The sequence below is a fragment of the Selaginella moellendorffii genome, unplaced genomic scaffold (genome assembly GCF_000143415.4).
Source record: "Selaginella moellendorffii unplaced genomic scaffold, v1.0 SELMOscaffold_30, whole genome shotgun sequence".
NCBI lineage: Eukaryota > Viridiplantae > Streptophyta > Lycopodiopsida > Selaginellales > Selaginellaceae > Selaginella > Selaginella moellendorffii.
In genome coordinates this window covers 1372129-1391034 of record NW_003314291.1, presented here as the reverse complement: position 1 = coordinate 1391034, position 18906 = coordinate 1372129, and the positions used below count along the sequence as shown (strand labels likewise).

Sequence of the window (18906 nt, the reverse complement as noted above, 5' to 3'; positions counted from 1 at the left end):
AAACTCTACACCTGTGATATTGACTCGCAAGTGACAAAAAAAAAAAAAACACTTAACTGAAGTAGATATTATACATCCAATGCATAAAAAAGGCTTGATTTTGAATAGTGCCAAAAGCCTAAGAAGCCAAATACAGAAAGGGTTTAGGGTTTATCACAGTTTTTCTATTGGCAGGAAAGCAGGGGAGAGAAGGAATTTCATTGAATCGCACCTAGTGCCGAAATCACGTGACAATCACTGTGATTGCAAAATTCCTGTGAGATTGGGTCCAAAAGGTTGTTAGAATGGTGCAGTATTGAAAGAAACTTGGCATCTCTACTAGAAAAGGGAAAGGTGTGATACTGCATTGGGTCTGGTCTTGTTCTTTACCCTTGTGATTCTCCTTGCTTTCTTCTTTTTCCTTGCAAGAAATCTTTGTGTGCTCTTTTGGGATGGGACTGAAAAGTTCCCCGGGACTTACCAACAAGAGCAACTCAACAACAACAAATAAACACAAATCAAAGCACAAAAAAAATGCTTTCTAGAACCTGGTTGTCCCTTCCCAAGTTTTATTACATTCTTATTTCTTTGCTTTGTCGCTCTTGCTCACCATCCTTTGTGGGATTTATATAAGTCAAATCTTCTGATACTCCACAATGATGTTGCCGGCATTTGGATCGGCCATCTTCTGGAACAGCTCGTGAGGCAAATCAAAAGTCCCATTGCAACCCTCGGGGCAGTAATCCACAATCTTGATGGTGTAAGGACCAGGATTGTTGGTGCAACCATAGGGCCCCTGGTTGTTCTGCCGAACACATTTGATGGTGTACATGTCTCCACAGCCGCTGCCGCCCATGTAAATCGCAGCACTGCCTGCTGCAAACATATGATCAGCTGGAAGGTTGTTATCCGCACAGGCATTTGCTGCAAAGCAAAAGAGAAAATTGGGGATCATGCATGGATGGAATCACAAAAATTATCAACTTACGTGTGTATGGAGAGTCATAGTACGTTGCGGTTCCTTGCGCAGCCATTGCAACGTGAAGTATCATTCCAAGCACAAGCACAACAGGCAAAACTGCAGCTTTTAGCTCCATTGATCAATCTATCTTCACTCTGCTCGAGTTTGCAAAAGCCCAAACTTTTGGCCTGAGGAACTCCACGTTCCCACGCAAGTTATAGTCAGGTCTGCACATACGGTCTTCATACGCTGTTGACGTATGCGTTAAGGCCACGGTCGTGTTCAAAGTCCGGGCTAGTCAAGTCAGGTCAAGGTCGAGTCCAGGTCATTCTAGGGGTTTATATACGATGTGTACCTCGGACACAAGAGTTCTAGGTAGTCCTCATGGAATTCAAGAAGCTAGCTTTGGTTTGCTCCCTCCTGCTTGTATGGTTGATTGTGAGCGGCGAGATTGGAATCGTTCACGCCGCTGGCCCGTGTGAGAATGGGCCTTGCTGTGGCAAAGATGTGGGCAATCGCAATTGTCCCGGCTCTCTGTGTTGCAGCAAGTATGGCTTTTGTGGTAACACCGACGATTACTGTGGAATCGGATGCCAATGCGGCCGTGGCCGCTGCAATGGATGCTGATCAATCGCCAAAGGTTTGCTTGTGTGTGCTATATCAAATGCTAGAGCGACAAATGAAGACACCCTCTAAATAAATCACCTGTTTTAATTAATTCATAGGTATGTTCGCGTTTGAGAGTGGGAATTCTTTATCATGGTCAAATGCTAACTTGGTTTTGATTTGTCTTGATTTTTCTGGCCCTCTCAACTAACACTCGTATACTTCCCAGCCCTGTTGGCAGGCAACTCACAGAAGAAATCAGACATGGCATGATCGACGATCCAATCCTCAAAACTCTACTACCTAACCTGTAAAAGAAAAGAAAACTTACCAAGCTTTCGGCGTCCATTGCAACGCGATTTGGGTGTTATCCTTCCTTGCAGCGTTCACGGTCAGCTTTGAACCAGTGTTCCTCACGAATCCCACTCCATCCCATTCGGGGCACCTGCAAAAAACTCAAGGGTCATCCACCACTGAACCTCTGCTGTAAGCGCCTACGTGACACGAGCTCGACGCAACAGTGCCGCTGGAGATGGAGAGTGCTGCTGATGTCGCCATGAGAGGAGCTTCTGTCAGTTAGCAGCGAAAGAGCAGCCAGCCAAGCCTTATCCGACCATAGTATTTATAAGAGGCACGTCTTGCGGATAAAAACTCACCTGTATAGTAGTTTCTTAAAAGGCTTAAATCATTTCGTGTTGAGTAAATCGAAAACTCACAGCTTTAGCTCCATTTTGCTTGAATGGTTGCTAGGACGAGCGGTGGATAATGTTATGACTCCTCATCCACAGCGGCTTTCTCTTTACTTTGATCCGAGATACTTCTCAGCATTTCCAAAACCCTCGATGACAGCTGCAATAAGCGCCAACTCCGTGAGTTTCTTTTCTTGCTTATAAACGTTTCGATATAGAACATTACCTCGGAAACGTTGTGCTTTGTCTCCACTGATACCCCTAGCGCTCCAGGTGGTCCACTAGTTTTGTACCGCACAATCTCATCCACTTCTTCGCCATCACGAAGAGCAGGAGATCAGCCTTAGACACCACGGCGATCCAAGGCCGGCTTGGAAATCTTCCTCGAATTTCTTTATAGATATAAAACTGCAAGTTCATTGCGCAATCGTGTAAAGTACCGGCCATGAACTAAAATTTCCAGCTTTTACCTGGTCTTGCACGCTAGTACCACATTCTCCCGTAAGGTCGTGCACGTATAAAACAGCCGTTGGGAGATAAGCTAGTGCCGCTAAAGTCAACTTCTCCATGTCGTTTCGGTCCGCTGGTTATATACAATGCTGTTAGCAACAGAGCGAAGAGGAAAGTGAAACGACAAGTTTTATAGTCGCACCATCAATCCTGTTGAGCAGACCTGGAGTATCTGTAACCTGAACAAATCAGGTTGGTGACGCTTGGACTGTATAAAAAGCCGTTCTTACACCTTACCTGGTAAGAAAAAGCATAATCCATTATATGACCCATGGAAATAGCTCTTGTTGTGAATGGATAGTTACAAACCTGCATGGTCGATACCCAGTTAGCGAAACATACTCAAAAACCGAAAAAGAAGTTCCAACCTCTGGCTTTCCCGTAGAGAGCACCCGCACCAAAGAGGATTTACCAACATTCGGAGCTCCGACTAGGCATAGAATTGGGTCGCGAGGATTGACAACCGGGAGCTTCCTGAGAGTCTGTAAACCTAGTAAATTCTCTGATCCCGCTATAAATGCAATCAAAGGTGTCAACCTTAGCTGTCTCTTTCAGATCCTCAAGGTACTGAACGTGCTCGTGGAACACAACAGTCATCTCGTGAAATCCCTGCACAAGTGGTGGTAAGACTTTTATCCAAGAGCAGAAAGAAAGAGCACCTCATCTTTTAGATCTGCAGCCTCCCTTCTGGTGCTTGACTGCATCAAATAGTTGGTTCACGAGAGTAAGCAAATGCCAGAGAGGCGACGTGAGCTCACCTTGGAGCACAGCGAGGCCATATTCTTCCCGCACAGAGTCAGCTTTTTCCTCAGAGTTAAAACGTTGCCAAGGATCTGCTTCAGTACAAGCATGAAACAACACACACTAGATGTGAAATCCAAGTGCGAGTGGACAGTACCTCTTCGTACTTGCCTTTTCCGAGTGTGAACTCTAAAAGCGACCTCTCATACGCATGTAGTTCATAGCTCCTGGGGAACTTTTTGAAGTAAGTCGTAAGAGGGACTGAGAGTTCCTGCGAAGAGAACACCGATAATTCCCGCACCCAACATAAACAAAGAATGGAGCTCACCTTCATCAACGCATCCAGCTGCCTTGCTCCGCGGTTTCGCTCCCTCTTGGCGATGTTTGAGATGGCTGTGAGCTCGTCGTGAAGGAACACAGATGAAATGGGAAGAAGAAAAACAGATAAACTGCGAAAAACTCAATCACACCTTTGGACGGCGGAACTCTTTTGGCTGCTTTCAATGCGGATGCCAAAATCTCTTCGGCAGGAACAACCATTGGAAGCTGCTGAAACGCTCCCACATCTGGCTGCTGACTTTGCACCTAGAAGACAATCTAAGGCTTTCCTTCTTTTGAATTGTTGGAAAGAAGTCACATACCGATGGATGCAATTCCTTAAACAATCGGAGCTCATCATCGGTGAGAGTCGGTCTGGGAACAGCAGGCTGTTGAACACTAGAAAGAAGATCACCTACATTTCAAGTAAAAAATGAGAGAAACGAATCGAGAGTGCGCAATGCTACCTCCTCTTCCTCCTCCCTGTGGTGCTGCGCAAGAGCACGGCGGCAGCGAATGGACGAACCGACTGCCAATGCGATGCGGCAGTCGCCAGAGCTGCTGCTGCGGGAGCGCCAGCTTCATCCCCTCTCCAAAACCCTAAGAAGCCAGAAAAACAAAGGATTTAGGGTTTATCACAGTTTTTCTATTGGCGGGAACGCGGGGGAGAGAAGGAATTTCGTTGAATCGCTGTAGCATCGAGAGGTACCCAGTGCCGGAATCGGCTGACATAGCTGTGATTGCGAAATTCCTGCGAGATTGGGTCCAACAGGTTGTTAGAATGGTGCTGTTTTGAAAGAAACTCAGCATCTCTCTCTCTCTCAATTGATCGAGAAATGAAGAAAATGCGCTAGTCGTGCGGTGTGATACCGTGTTGGGTTGGGTCTCGGTCTTGTTCTTCATCCTTGTTCTTTCTCCTCGTTTTCTTCTTCTTCTTCCCCGCACCAAATCTTTGCGTGCTTGTTTGGGATGCGATTGAAAAGACCCCCTGGACTCTCCAACAAGAGCAGCTCGATCACCGTCTCACCGTCACCACCACCAACAAAAACAAAGGAAAAGAAATCAAAGCTAAGAAACAAAAAATGTTTTCTAGAACTCGGCTTCTTGTCATATTCAGCAAAGCATCGACAGACAATCTTATACAATTTCCTGGCCTCTCAAAGCGCACTTTCTTTCATTACAATCTTAATTCCCTGTTTCAAACCAAAACAAGGTTTGTGTGTCTTGATCTTGTTTCCTTGACTTATTGATTGATGTTATGATAGATGCTCCACAACAATCGGCATTTGGATCAGCCATCCTTAGGAAATCAAATCCAATAATCAAGATCAGTGGGACAGGAGTATGAGTGAGTGAGGTTGCATTGCATCCATGTAAGTGGTCTCATGCATCCAGTTCAGCGCTGGAAGACCCCAGAAACATGTAGTAATATTCTTTCAAAACAAATTCTGTGAGGCAAATCCGTAGTAGTAGTCAACAATTCTGAGTTCTAATCTTTGCGCATCAAGAAACTCATATGTAGGCTGCATCTCAGTCTCTATGAAAACACTACCCTCATGAGAAACTATGGAGTCCAAGAAGCTCACTGCCGCGTCAAATTTGCGAAAAATTGCTTATTTGTGTGCAGCATCAAATGCTCCTCTAATTAAATCTAGAAAATACAAAGTATTGTTGTGTTTTAGTTCAATTTCAAGCTTGTGTTGTTCGTAAGTATGTTTGCGTTTGAGAGTGCATCTGCATCTTAGGTAGCAGACCACAGCATGACAAGAAAAGGTGCTAGAATTATATATCATGGTCAAATGCTAACTTGGTTTTGATTTGTTTGATTTTATAGTAGTGTTTCTTTATAGTTTTGTTCCCTAATACTTCCCAGCGATAGATAACCCTGTTGGCAGGCAACTCACAAAAAGATATCAGACATGGCATGATCGATGATACATCCCAATTTTCCCACAAATTTCTAATCTCTAGAAACAAGGCTCTTTTCGGTCACCTTTGGCGGCATTCAGACTTGGACTTTGCAGGGGACATGTCCCTATACCTCCACCTCACTTCTTCCATAGCCATAGCCTCGAGCTCAAGCTTTGAAAATCACTCTTTTTTATTTTTTTTGAAGTTAAAGAAAACTCAGAAAAGACTTAAGAATTTTCTACTGTGCCACGGGCCAAGATTATTCCTTCTACAAGGTGGACAGTGAACAAACTTGTGATCGTTCCATTCTAGCGAAGTCTTATTAAAAGTAGCTATAGTAATTGGTCTCGCTCGATCGATCCATCGATCAATCGACCCACCAGGGGCCAATGCTTTTTTAAAGTACACTCGCAAAAGCTCGAGAAGAGGAAAGAAGAAATATATAAAAGCTATGGAGCAATTTCTGGCGATGGCGGATAACCTATAACAGTGTCTTGCTATTACCTTTTTCTCCTTCGCGTTTTGTTCATCCTCCCCATCTTAAAAGCTCGGAGCTTTGTTCGATTGTCTCGCATGCTGGCTGTGTCTCCACCGATCGCAACAGAGCACTGGTGCTGCTGCTACTCGCTTTTGTCTCGTCTCGATTAGCTCCAAAGATCTCGCTGGTGAGGAGCTCTTTTCTTTAGCGATTCCAGGAGGAGGAGATAAGCCCTTTAGCTCGGCCTGCCTGGCTATATCGATTGATAGATCTTCTTCTTCCTCCTCTCCTCCTCATCCCAAATCTCTGGCAAGAACAACAACAGCCCAAGACAAAGCATTCACTCCAAAAGCCTGCCAAGCTCTTGCCAGATTTGGGCTGCATTTCTCTGTCAAGCAGGAGTGGTGGTGGTTCTGCTGCATCCGCATTCACAGACTTCCTCCTCGCAAATCGACATCGCATCGACTACCCGCGCCCTAGATAGCGAGCAGGGGATTGTTTGGGGCAGGGGGCGTAGTACCAGCGATCAATCCAGCATGCCGGGGTGATTACAGCAAGTGGGCGCCGCGGATCCGATCAGAGCGCGCAATTGGGTCGTCGCCCATGTAGCTGGATTCTCCGGGCGGCCAGCAGCGAGCGCGAATTTTGGAGATGGGGGTTTTGAACGACAAGCTCTCGGAGAAGACGTCTCTGTTTGGGCTCAAGGTATGGGTGGTTCTGGGCATTGCCGTGGGCGCCTTCATCGGTTTCATCCTGCTGCTCTCGCTCTGGCTCAGCTCCCGTCGCAGCAAATCGCGCAAGATCGACGACACATTCACCACTCTCCACAACATCCCCAATGTCTCCAAAGAGATCCAGGAGGTCCGGATTGACAAGAGCCATCACTACAACTCGCCCTTCTCGCCATTCGCCCCCAATGCTGCTGCCGCTCCTCCTCCTCCTCCTTCTCACGACGATCACAAGCTCGTTGTTCGCGTGGTGGACGACGAGCCAGTGTGTGTGGTCGTCCCTCCACAGAAGAAGGAAGAACAGCACGACGAAGAAGACGATCTCAGAGCTCCCACAGTGGTCTCGGTGGATGAGAGCGTGGTGGAGATGGATCGGGGTGTGTTCATGGCAGCTGCGGCGGCTGGAACTCCACGGCGGAGCTCGTTTGAGAGTGATGTTGGGTCGATTGATTCGCGCTCCACGGTTCCCGAGGTCTCGCATCTGGGGTGGGGGCACTGGTACACGCTCCGGGATCTCGATGTCGCCACTAACGGCTTCGCCCCGGGCAATGTGATTGGAGAGGGCGGCTATGGCGTCGTCTACAGGGGGCGATTGCCGGACGATACACTCGTGGCTGTCAAGAACCTCATCAACAACAAGTAAGACCTCTCAAACTCTTCCCTTGATTCGTGAGTTCTTCCAAGTTCTACTTCTTCTCGATTGAGACCGAGCTTCCTTGGTTTCTTCTTTTTGTGAGTTTGAGGTTTTGGCTCAAAGTTTGTCAACTTGCATTGCCAGGGGCCAGGCCGAACGAGAATTTCGAGTGGAAGTGGAGGCGATTGGAAGGGTGAGGCACAAGAATCTGGTGCGATTGCTGGGCTACTGTGTGGAAGGGAACTACAGGTGATATACATTAGACAGTACAAAGTTTTTTCCATCTTTCAAAAGCTAGCCTAGCTCCTCCAAACAGTGCTCTTACGTTTGCTTCTCTTTAGAATGCTCGTCTACGAGTACGTAGACAATGGGAACTTAGAACAGTGGCTCCACGGCCCGGTGGCCCTATCCAAAACACCAGGCTGGGATGCTCGCATGAAGATCGTTCTCGGCACCGCCAAAGCGTAAGCTCCAAAACCAAAGAAGAAAGTTTGAAAGAACTGATTGATTGATATCAAACTCTTTCTTTCATCACAGGCTCGCCTACTTACACGAAGCTCTGGAGCCCAAGGTCGTCCACAGGGATATCAAAGCGAGCAACATATTGCTCGACTCTCGCTGGAACTCTAAAGTCTCGGATTTTGGCTTGGCAAAGCTGCTGGGATCGGAAAAGAGCCATGTAACTACCAGAGTCATGGGAACTTTCGGGTACGTATTCAATGCTCGCTCGCTCTCCCCCTCGAGAACTGGCTGACTGCTGCAAACCTCTTTTTGCTACAAAGAACAACACGCTGGACGAGTGAATGCATGGATGGATAGCTCGTAGCGGATTTGCTAGCTTTGCTGGTTTCCTCTCTTGAATGTATGATCGATGGATTGCTCGCTTGCCTGCCTCCTTCATAGCCCGCATCAAATGTTGTCAATAACTGCCGATAGAGAGAGCTTTCGACTTTGATGGTGGTTTCCTTTGGTAGTTTTTCTTTTCCCCTCGTTTTATTTCCTCTCTTGTGTCATGAATGTGGTATGAATCGCTTTGGAATCAATCTCATCTCATCCATCATCAAACAATCTTTTTGTGTGTGTAGATATGTCGCTCCTGAGTACGCCAACACGGGGCTTTTGAATGAGAGAAGTGACGTCTACAGCTTTGGTGTGCTTCTTATGGAAGTCGTGACGGGACGAGACCCAGTCGACTATGCGAGGCCTGCTGGCGAGGTATTTACTCGTCCAAAAGAAACTTAGATCTCATCAAAAGAATTCCAGGTGAATCTTGTAGACTGGCTCAAGATGATGGTCGGGAGTAGACGATCGGACGAGGTGGCGGACCCAAGGCTGGAGGAGAAACCATCGCCAAGAGCTCTCAAGAGGGCGCTGCTCATCGCTTTGAGGTGCGTGGATCCCGACGCTGGCAAGAGGCCGAGAATGGGACATGTTGTTCATATGTTGGAAGCCGAGGAGTTTCCCTTCCAAGACGTAAGTTCTCTCTTCGGAAGTCCATGTTTTGCACTGCTCGAACTCAAGATGATTATACTTTTTTCGTTTCAGGGGCGAAAGGTGGCCAAGGAAGCTAATCGAACGAAGCAAACCGAGAGCCAGAACCAGATGAAAATGGTGCAAAGCTTGTCGAAAGAGGTTCAAGTTTTGGAACAACACGGCAGCAGCAGCGGTGATGCTCACGAGAGCCCCATGAACAAGTTTTTCATGAAGAGGTGGAGAAAGTACGAAGTCAGCTGATTGACACACTAATTCTTTTCTTCTTTTTTCTTCGCCAATTCTTTGCTCTTTTTTTCCCAAGGAATCTTCCCGCTGCTGCTGCGTTCTCCATTTTTTTCTTTCATGTTTGGGTCTCTGTACAGAAGAAAAAAGAAACACACCCAGTCAGAAAATCAGCGTAGGGGTGTTTCAGGGATATGTGAGTGAAAGAAATGAAAACAAGATTACTATAGTGTTGTCATACCTTTTTAGAAATAAATAAAATTCTCTCCACAGCCTCCTTTTAAGGATTTTTACTCGAACATGGAGACTAATATTATGGCATGTCCAAACTGTTGTCTGGAAGAAATCCCAATTCACCAAGTCTAAGAACTGTGCCTTAAGCAAGGAGTTTCTAGACAACTCGTGGAACAAGACTGTATTGCCTTGTCCGATGAGAGAGATGCCAACTTCGTCAATCTGCCATTCTAACCAGGTAAGTATTTGGAAAGAAGTTGGCGACTACTAGAAACAGCTTTGTCAAACAATCCGGAACGTTAAGGGATTGCTGCAGCTTTATTGATGAGCCAGTCTAGCAACATTGTCTGGCATGATGTATGATCAAGCATTTTCGAGCTACGAGCCATTGACTTGGTTCACGCTTATCAAGTGTTTTTGATTCCGTCTCACAATTTTTTGGGATATAGCAAGGGCATTTGGCGATGGTAGGCGAAGGTAGACGTGCTTAGTGGAGAAGTGAACTGCGTCAAGTGGGTGACGGCGCAAAGGAATCACCTGAAAACTGCAATCTTTCATGTAAGTTTTGGCAGCACCGTCGAATGCTAACTGGTGCTGGCTAGCAGAGGAAGTGTTGTTCGTAGATTGCCGATTACTGTGAAGGACAGTAGTATATCCTGTTTCTCATCCAGATTGCCTTGTTGCCAGAGAAAAAAATTAACGAGCTTTGGAAGCCACACGGACGGCTTTCTCTAAGTAATCCTAACATACTAAGAGCTTTATCACGTGCAACTGCATTGTGGATGAGCAACTTGTCAAAGCTAATGAACTAAGTTTCAGCAAAAGAAGCACGTTTTGCCAATAGATGGGAAGATGATGAACCTGATATTGATGGAAGTGGCCCATTGAACGCTAAGGTAGTATTGGAACAAAGAAAAGAGCACAATAAAAGCACTCAGCAGTTTGGAGGCCAACTCCGTCCTTTGGCTTTCTCTTGGCTGTAACCAACACTCCCCCCTCAGCCAAAGCATAGGACACTCTTGGTTAGCCAAGGCAGCCATAGTGCAAAACAAAGAAGTGTTTCTCTCGGCTGCCCCAATCAGGGGTGTGGTTGAGAGATATTTGCTGGTGGGTGATGTGATCTCTGATCATGTGAAGTCTGGTTTCAATGTGTTTTGTGCTGCCAAGAAGTATAGGATTGTGAGCAAGTTTCACAGCTGAGATATTGTCATTGTAGAGTTGAGTTGGTGTGGATTTTTATGCAGATCTGAAGTCCTGAAATAAATTCCTGAACCAAATAGCTTCTTTGGCTAAGAGCCATGTACTTTACTTCACATGTTGTAGTTGCCACCATTGACTGCTTCTTACTTGTCCAGCTAATTGCTCCTTGAAGCATGTTGAAACACAAACTAGTTTTTGATTTTCTGTCATTTGGATCTCCAAGATAATTTGCATCCAATGACTTGAGCTTGCTAGTGTTTGTGTCCTTGATTATGGATAAGTAGAGAAGACTACCCACAAGACCATGAAATGGCCTGGTGGCCATCTCATTTTTCTCCTCCTCAGGCTGTGGATGCATCAAGCAAAAGACTTTAACCAGATGGTGTATATGAACACTTCTCCAAGAAATATCTCCAGAATGGTTATTATGAATTTGGCCTGATAAAGAAAAAATAGATTTGTTAGCACAGTCATGAATTATCTGCAAGCCAAGACAGTATGATAACTCTCCCAGGTCTATCATATTGAATCAGGCTGATAAAGCAGCTTTAAGCTCCACTAGAAGCTTTTTAGTCACTGCAAATCTACTAGAATCAAGTCATCCACGTACACTGCTATAACTCCTAGAACTCCATCTGCCTACTTAATATAGATGTTCCAATCTGCATGAGCCCCAGCAAAGCCTAAACTCATGAAGAAACTTCTTCCTTGAGATCTCCATGTACGAATGCATTCTATACATCCATTTGATGGCGCTCCAAAGCATAATATGCAGCTAAAGCAAGAACAACATGAAGTGATGTTATTGGGAAAAAACCTTAACTAACTCTCTGAGTTTGTCTTAAAAACCCACTTGTTAGCCAAAACATTCATACCTTCTTGTCATGGAACAAGTGTGAATGTGTTGTGTTTAGTGAAACTCATCATTCATGCCTCCTAACCATTGTTCAGCATTAGCAGAGTTGAGAGCTTCTTAGTAGGATGTTGGTTCTTTAGTAAGCCTGACTGAATTGGAGCGCTCCAAGTAAAACTATGTTGTTTGCCATGGCAATGAGGTGAGATTGGCTCTATCTACTATTGTACCATAGCTTTTGGTGCTTCTTGAGGCATTTATTTAGGAACAACTTGTTGGTTTGAAGGGAATTCATGATGATTGTCCTTGCTGTTTGATCTATATCCCACAAAAGTAGCTTTGATCATTCATCTTTGTCAGCTGTTCAACATGAGGTATATAGCAAAAACCTAGACTTCCAAACACTCGAAGGCATATAAACATGGTCAGAATGGAGTTGTAGAAATGCAGTCTATTCTATAATAAAAGCCAAAAAACATTGTTTCATGTTTTTGGAGAAGCACTTCACACATTGCTTATCAACAATGGTCAGACTCCTTCTAAAGCATGGATATATAAGAAACTTGAAGTCTTTCACCACCAACTTTTATTGAGAAATTCCCTCTTCTGAAGAACAGCATAAGCTCTATGTTTAGAAACTTTAACCGTCCATTAGTGTGAATAGTTTTGAGATGTTTTCTAGTCTTGTGCTTAACTCTAACCATCTAGGCTTGGAACTTTGACCAAACTTATGCTTTTTTCTTGAGTAGAATCATGAAGACTTATCTACTCATATGATCCACAGTGAGCAGAAAGCAACTTGCTCCTCCAATAGTGATGCTTTGACCCATTTGCACAACATCAAGGTGAACAAATTATAAAATTTCTATATCTTGTTCAGCTCTTGTCCTTTTTAAAGGCTTCTTTGTCATTTTCTCATGCACATATCCACAATCCACTACAAAAATCTATACACCTATTAGGATTGAAAGCTTTGATGCCATAGCTCCATTTTTAAGTTCAGCATCATGATTTTGGCTTTGGACTCAAGCTGTCTAATTTTTTCAAAATCTTATACGTATTGATCCAGATCCTCCTTAGAAGCTACTTCATCTGGCTATTATGGTGCTATAATCTAGACTCCACTATGTCCTAAAATCTTAACATTCTAGTTCACTCCAAAGAAAAACAAAGAAAAGAGCACAATAAAAGTATTTTCAAGCACACTCTCTATATACTCTCTCTTGTCCCTTGGTGTTCCATGGTGTCTCATGATGCTTAGTCCTTTGGCATTCTCTTGGCTGTACCCAACAAGTAGTCTAATTGTTTTTGTTAGTACCTTCTTGATTTTTCTCATCTACTAGTTCTGGTTGTGGCTTACGAACTACACAACTACATTGGTAGCTATACAAGGCAACACGCTTCTCGCTCTTGATGGAGGCAACTTTGCTGTCTTTCTTATAGATGAACGTAAGTTATGTGATTCTCTATAACTGATTCTATCAGAGAAAGATTTGAAACCCACTGGAATACCCACTTCAGTTTATTGATTTTTATTGATAATAAATTCTCTCTTACTATAAGTTTCTCATTTTGTCTCAGCTGTCAAAAATGCAATGAGAATTCCTTCATGTAAGATTTCCCAATAGTTAGTAGCTGCTCCCAAAGGTGATACTAGCTCACTAGTGGCAATAATTCTTGAGCCTAGAGGTACTATGAGATGAATGTTTGCTCTTTATTGTGATCTTGTTGTTTTTCTATTTTTTCTTTTTATACTGCTACAGCTGGAGCCAGAGTCATAGTCGAAGTAGAGACTGCTATCAAAGATACCAACATAGCCAGAGTGGTTCTCGAAGTGGCATAGCCAGAGCCAAAGCCCCAGTTGGAACCGTTCTTAAAGATAATAGCATAGCCCGAGTCTAAGCCCTAGTTGGGACCATTCTCAAAGACACTGGCATAGCTGGAGCCAAAGCCCAAGTCCTGTTCTCAAAGACTCCAATATAGCAGGAGCCATAGTCCCAAAGATATCAGCATAGCCAGACTCACAGTTAGAGTTCTTGAAGATGTCAACTTATTTAGAATTGAAAAGTAATTTTTCTGATAACACCACACAGTTGAAGCCTTTGTTTATTATTTGTCTTCGGAGGAGCATGAATCTGTGGAAGCTTTCGTGTTTGCAAATCCTGTTCTTGAACCTTATCAAATAGGAGATTCAACAACTACTTCAATCCAATTTTATCTATCAGGTAGAGGTTGCTGATTGGATTTCATCCATAGTGCTGGTTGTAAAGCTAATGAAAATTTACAAGTGTGTGTAGGGCTCTTAACAAGGTGAGATTACTTCCCAACTCCATTCTTGATGGGATGAGTTCTCAGGTTATAAACAGAAGAAGATCAACTTAAGACCTATTTTTGCACTCCATGGGGTTCTCCCTTTTGGATTGGTGAATGCGCCATCAACCTTTCAGCGTGATGATGTTCATATTTCACGACCTTACGCTACACTCCCATATGGACAAATTCACCACATGCACAATCAAAGAAGTTGTCATCTTTGGGAAATTCTTCAAAGGTGTCAGCTTTTTCATGTCCAACTCAACCCGCAAAAGTGCCAGTTCTTTGTACCTGAAAGGAGGCTATTGTCAGTGCATGGGGCATCGAGATTTACAGGCCCAAAGCAGAGCAACTGGCTCAAGTCCCTGTACCATCCACTTTGTCACAATTACGAAGGTTCTTGAGAGGGATTGGTTTCTTTTGCCATTTCATATGTGGTTACGCAGCTTTGGCAAAGCCGTTATATGATCTCCTTTGCAGCACCAACACATTTTACTGGTCCACATTGTGTCAAAAAACTTATGATCACTTCCTACAAGCTCTTTTGTCCAGTGCTGCACTTCAGCCCCAAAACTATACGAAGCAGTTTCATCTATTTCTGGCGATCCATGACCATATGGTTAATGTGGCCCTATGTCAACCACAACTCATGATGCCTTCATCTCCATTGACTGCGATCTATTTTATGGGGCGGTATCTGGAACTCACAGAGCTGGCCAAGCCCAAGATTGATGAGTATTGTGCAGTGATAGTGTTTGCTTTTCATAAGCTCCGACATTATCTGGGAGACTCAATGGGCCACCAATGGTGGTTCACACACCAGTCAACCCGCTCTCATACCTGCTTAGTCGCCCGGTGTTGCAAGGCCTGTACGCCCACTGGATATTACAACTCCAAGTTTCATCCTCACAGAGAATGAACGAGTGTTGGATCCCACATCTTTCACGTCTCTTTTGGCAACCACTGCCATTCCTTCTAGCACTGACTAGAGTTTGGAGACTACATATGTTGCTGTGCATTGCCCTTGGTACAGAGATTTACTGGCTGTTCTTCGGGGGGATCCATGCTCGCATTTGTCAAAACAGGAACGACATCAACTTTTTCAGCGAGCGGCTAAATTCCTCCTAGTGGATGATATTCTGTACCGATGACAAGAGGATGGCACTTTGTTACGATGCATTGATGCAGAGGAAGCAGAGAAGGTGCTAGCGTCCATGACTGACCAGCAAAAAGGTGTTGTGGGCAGGGTATTTCTGGCCAACTCTATACGCGGACAGTACTCATTTTGTTCAACACTGCCAACCTTGCCAGCGATTTGAGGTCGTCTGCCTGAAGGGAAAGCTCCCACTACATCCTATTGCACTAGAGGCGCCATTCTCAAGGTGGAACCTTGATTACGCAGGACCTTTCCCATTGGCTTCTAATCGTCATGTGTACATCATTGCGGCTACTGACAGTGTTAACAAATGGGTTGAGGCGATCTTCTGTGCGACAGCAGATCAAGTTTACCACAGCAAACTTTATATATACTCATATCTGCTGTCGTTTTGGAGTACCTCATATCCTCCTGTCTGATCGTGGATCACACTTTCTCGGCTCAGTAGTGGCTGAATTGGTCCAGAAACTGGGAGTTTCACACTTGAAGTCAAGTTCGTATTGGCCTCAAGGAAACGGGCAAACAGAGATCACGAATTAAATCACTGAAGCATATCCTTCAGAAGCTGGTCCAAGATAATCCAAGATCCTAGCTATTGTTCTTGCCTCATGCCCTCTGATCATATCATACAATAGAGAAGCTGCCAACAGGTTTTACACCATTTTGTTTGGTATATGGCCTTGAGGCACTGTTGCCAATCCAGCTGTGCTTGCCAACATATAGAGTTTTTACAGAGGAAGCTGATCCATCTATGTCAACCTCAGTCACTTCGACTACACAGCAAGCGGAACAGTCGGTGCAGTTGGATGAGGATTGAGAGCTTGCGATGTTGCGTATTCAGATATCACAACATTGGGCTGCTTTGGCGCCAGCGAGGGGAGACGTTTCTGCCTGGAGATTTGGTCTGGCGATTTGACGCAGCAACTATACACCATGCAAAGTTCCAATCTCCTTGGATTGGTCACTATAAGGTACTTCGTACTGTAGGTGCTAACTCTTATCTTCTCGCAAAGCTCACAGGACATGCATTGCCAAATCTGATAAACAGTAGTCACTTAAAGAGGTACTTCTTGTGATCGCATCTAGGTCTACTTGGTATACTTAATTGATATCTAGTTTCATTCCTATTCGGTTTTCTTTTTGCTACTAAACTTTGCTGGTCTATGTGAGAATTCTTTCTGTTATCAACCAGCCTGGTGCTGTGTTGGGGCTAGATCATGCTTCGCTTGTGTCCAACTGTTGGGATTGCTCATCCCTTGGCCCCATTGATATACCAATTGGTCATGGAGGCAAGAGACAATGGAAATGGTCAATTTTCTTCCATTTTTCATTTAGTCAGTTTTTATTGTTAATGACTAAAATTGATCTCTCTCTCTTTCAAATCACTTTGGTTTGGCTTTGCATTGCTTTCTTGAATGGTTTCCTTCATGTGTGTTTTTGTTTCTTTGTCTTCTTGCACTTCATTTTGGCTGAGCTCACTATGGTTACTCTTGGCATCATCTGTGTTGAAAGTAGGCCATTGAAGGGTGGTCCATTCAGTGTTTGGTTTGCTAACCTACATAGGATCCTTGCTAACTGTTGGCTGAAGCACTCATTTCTTTTGGTATTATGATCTTGTGCCCTTGGGGTGATAACTATGAGCACCAGCCTGGGATGGAGTGAGTTGCATTGTTTACTTTCAAACTTTTGTATCTGTATATTTTTATGGTCTCATGTTGCTTTAGAGCTTGGAACTTTGAGAGATTAAGAAACTAGAGGATGTGCTTTCCCCAGTAGAGTCGCAAACTGATATGGAGAGATCTTGAGGACATACGGATGGAACTAATTTTGGAAGTTAGATGTAAGAACACCAAAACTGATATATGGATAAGTTCAAAAGAGAAAACTCTTTAGAAAGTTCTACCATGTAGTGGGTGGAACTAAATATCTAAGTTGGTATAGAAAAAAGGAAAGGATGATGATATTCTCAAGTAAGGAACTCCTTAAGATTAGGAATAAATTACACACAATTATAATGTGTATGGAAGGTATTGGAGATATCTAGAAAACTAAAATGGGAAATCAATATTATGATCCTTATAGTAATAGGGTTTTAAAATGAGTAATAAAGTTGAAGATGGAGAGATAATCTTTAGTGGGTTTAGTGGGATTTAAACTAGTAGAGAAAGGGAACCCTCACAAATGAAAAATTGGGTCTATAAGTTGGGTGATTCTTAAAGAATGTGCAAGGCATGATGAACTTTCAATGTTAAACCATTGAAAAATATTAATTTGGTCCTAAAGATTAAAAGGTAATCCATGATAGAGCTATTTCAAGAAATAGATTATCATTAGATGAGGACATTAAACTTTGTCTATTAATGTAAGACCTAAATCCTTCTTTAAAATGGAGCCAAAGTATATGGTAGTGGAACTGGAAATCCAATAAAAGTAACATATTAGGATCAAAAGCTTTGATTTGAAAAGTCAAAAGTAGGAGTAAAACTCCTAAAGAGAGGAATAAACATGAAGTGATTAATAAATAAATCTTTAGAAAATGACAAAAGAGTGCTTGACACATGGCAAATATCATAATATATAGACTAAGTCTGAAGTCAAATCCAAGTTTGAGACCAAATCTGAAATTGAGTTTGAAACTCAATTTAAATTTGAGCCTATCTAATCTAAGTGTGGGTGGCATTACTTACTTCAATACTTCGTATGGCTCATTAAAACCTCTCTTTAGCCATGTGGTTAGGGCACTCTAGTGGTGAAGGTGGGGAGAGTACCCACAAAGCTTATGTTAGGATATAGTGTTTCAAAAAGTCATCCTAAAATCTTTGATAGTGAAAAAAGAGGAGTAACCCTTTTGTTTAATAATGGTTAGTGGGACTTAGTGGACAAACCTTTTGGCCCTAACTCAATAGGGGGATGGTCTAAAGTTGAGTTGAGCTTATGAGTTGAACTCAATTCAACACAAGTCAACTTAAGTCAACACAGTCAACTAGAAGTTTTATAAAGGAAATCTAAATTGAACAAATGAAGGTTTTAGCAAAATTTAAAATATTTAAATATGTAAATATCTAAGTTAAAAGTTCCTATAAGATTGAATTGTTTAAAAAAGACAAAGTTCACAAGAACCTATCTTTTATGAAGCTATATTATTTTATTATGACTATTGTTATAGTTGTCATATTTTGATTTGACTATTTAATGTTTTGAATACTTTTATAGCTATAGATAGGAAGCAAGAAAAATACAAGATTTGTAAGTAAGAGTTGTAGTGTAAATGAATGTGAGAATATTAATTTTTTTCACTACCACAATCTCTATATTACACTTTTAGTCTTTATTACCCATCTAGGAATGTGGAAACCACTATCACGATTGATAAAAATACTTTTGAAACAACAGTCCAAAGCAAGAGAAATGAAGAAATGAACAGCATGGCAGAAAGCACCAAAAAATCTACTCCATAAAACTTTCCATGACATTTGTAATTTACATATTAATTCATATTAAAAACTCTATTGCTTGCCTATATCGCAATCCTCTCATATGATAAGACTAAGGTATATTTTTGCAGTGAATCATCATTAAAAGTTTTTGGGAGTTGTTTGTGAATAATAATAAAAGAAATCGAAATCTTTCAAAAAACTCAAAAGTAACATCACATCAAAGAATCAACTTTACCTACATTTCCAAGACTAAAAGGCAATTTCACATGAGAGAATGGTAGCATGCCCAACATGCTCTGCCACTATAATGTGGTCTATATTTCTTTGTAGTTTATTTCTCTAGACATTTGGCATGTGTAGAAAATAATATATGTGTAGCAAAGTAGAATTTCATCATAATGATAGAGCATGTGTATACATGATAATCTAAATTTTAGAAGCT

At 42.9% G+C, this 18906-nt stretch overlaps 3 protein-coding genes across 3 annotated transcripts; 1 reads left to right on the top strand and 2 right to left on the bottom strand.

The window, feature by feature from the left end:
- Positions 1–501: 501 nt before the first annotated feature.
- LOC9648641 (EG45-like domain containing protein) lies at positions 502–1122 on the bottom strand. Its single transcript, XM_002976270.3, has 2 exons — positions 968–1122; positions 502–903 (listed from the first exon to the last, which is right to left on the bottom strand). The coding sequence occupies exons 1-2, from the start codon at positions 1074–1076 to the stop codon at positions 614–616; spliced, it is 399 nt and encodes a 132-aa protein (XP_002976316.2). The 5' UTR covers positions 1077–1122; the 3' UTR covers positions 502–613.
- Positions 1123–1633: 511 nt separating this feature from the next.
- Positions 1634–4407, bottom strand: LOC9648987 (nucleolar GTP-binding protein 1). Its single transcript, XM_024681392.1, is given in 17 exon segments — positions 1634–1991; positions 2045–2202; positions 2263–2395; positions 2462–2568; positions 2571–2643; positions 2706–2818; positions 2888–2924; positions 2983–3054; positions 3114–3227; positions 3283–3354; positions 3405–3443; positions 3504–3578; positions 3644–3757; positions 3815–3879; positions 3957–4071; positions 4128–4219; positions 4272–4407. Coding segments are annotated over 15 exon segments (1287 nt in total). The 5' UTR covers positions 4390–4407; the 3' UTR covers positions 1634–1991; positions 2045–2202; positions 2263–2314.
- Positions 4408–6037: 1630 nt separating this feature from the next.
- Positions 6038–9541, top strand: LOC9648986 (probable serine/threonine-protein kinase At1g01540). Its single transcript, XM_024681390.1, has 7 exons — positions 6038–7560; positions 7700–7804; positions 7897–8019; positions 8093–8263; positions 8641–8770; positions 8819–9028; positions 9101–9541. Exons 1-7 carry the CDS (start codon positions 6845–6847, stop codon positions 9287–9289), a joined length of 1644 nt encoding a protein of 547 aa, XP_024537158.1. The 5' UTR covers positions 6038–6844; the 3' UTR covers positions 9290–9541.
- The last annotated feature ends 9365 nt before the right edge of the window (positions 9542–18906 follow it).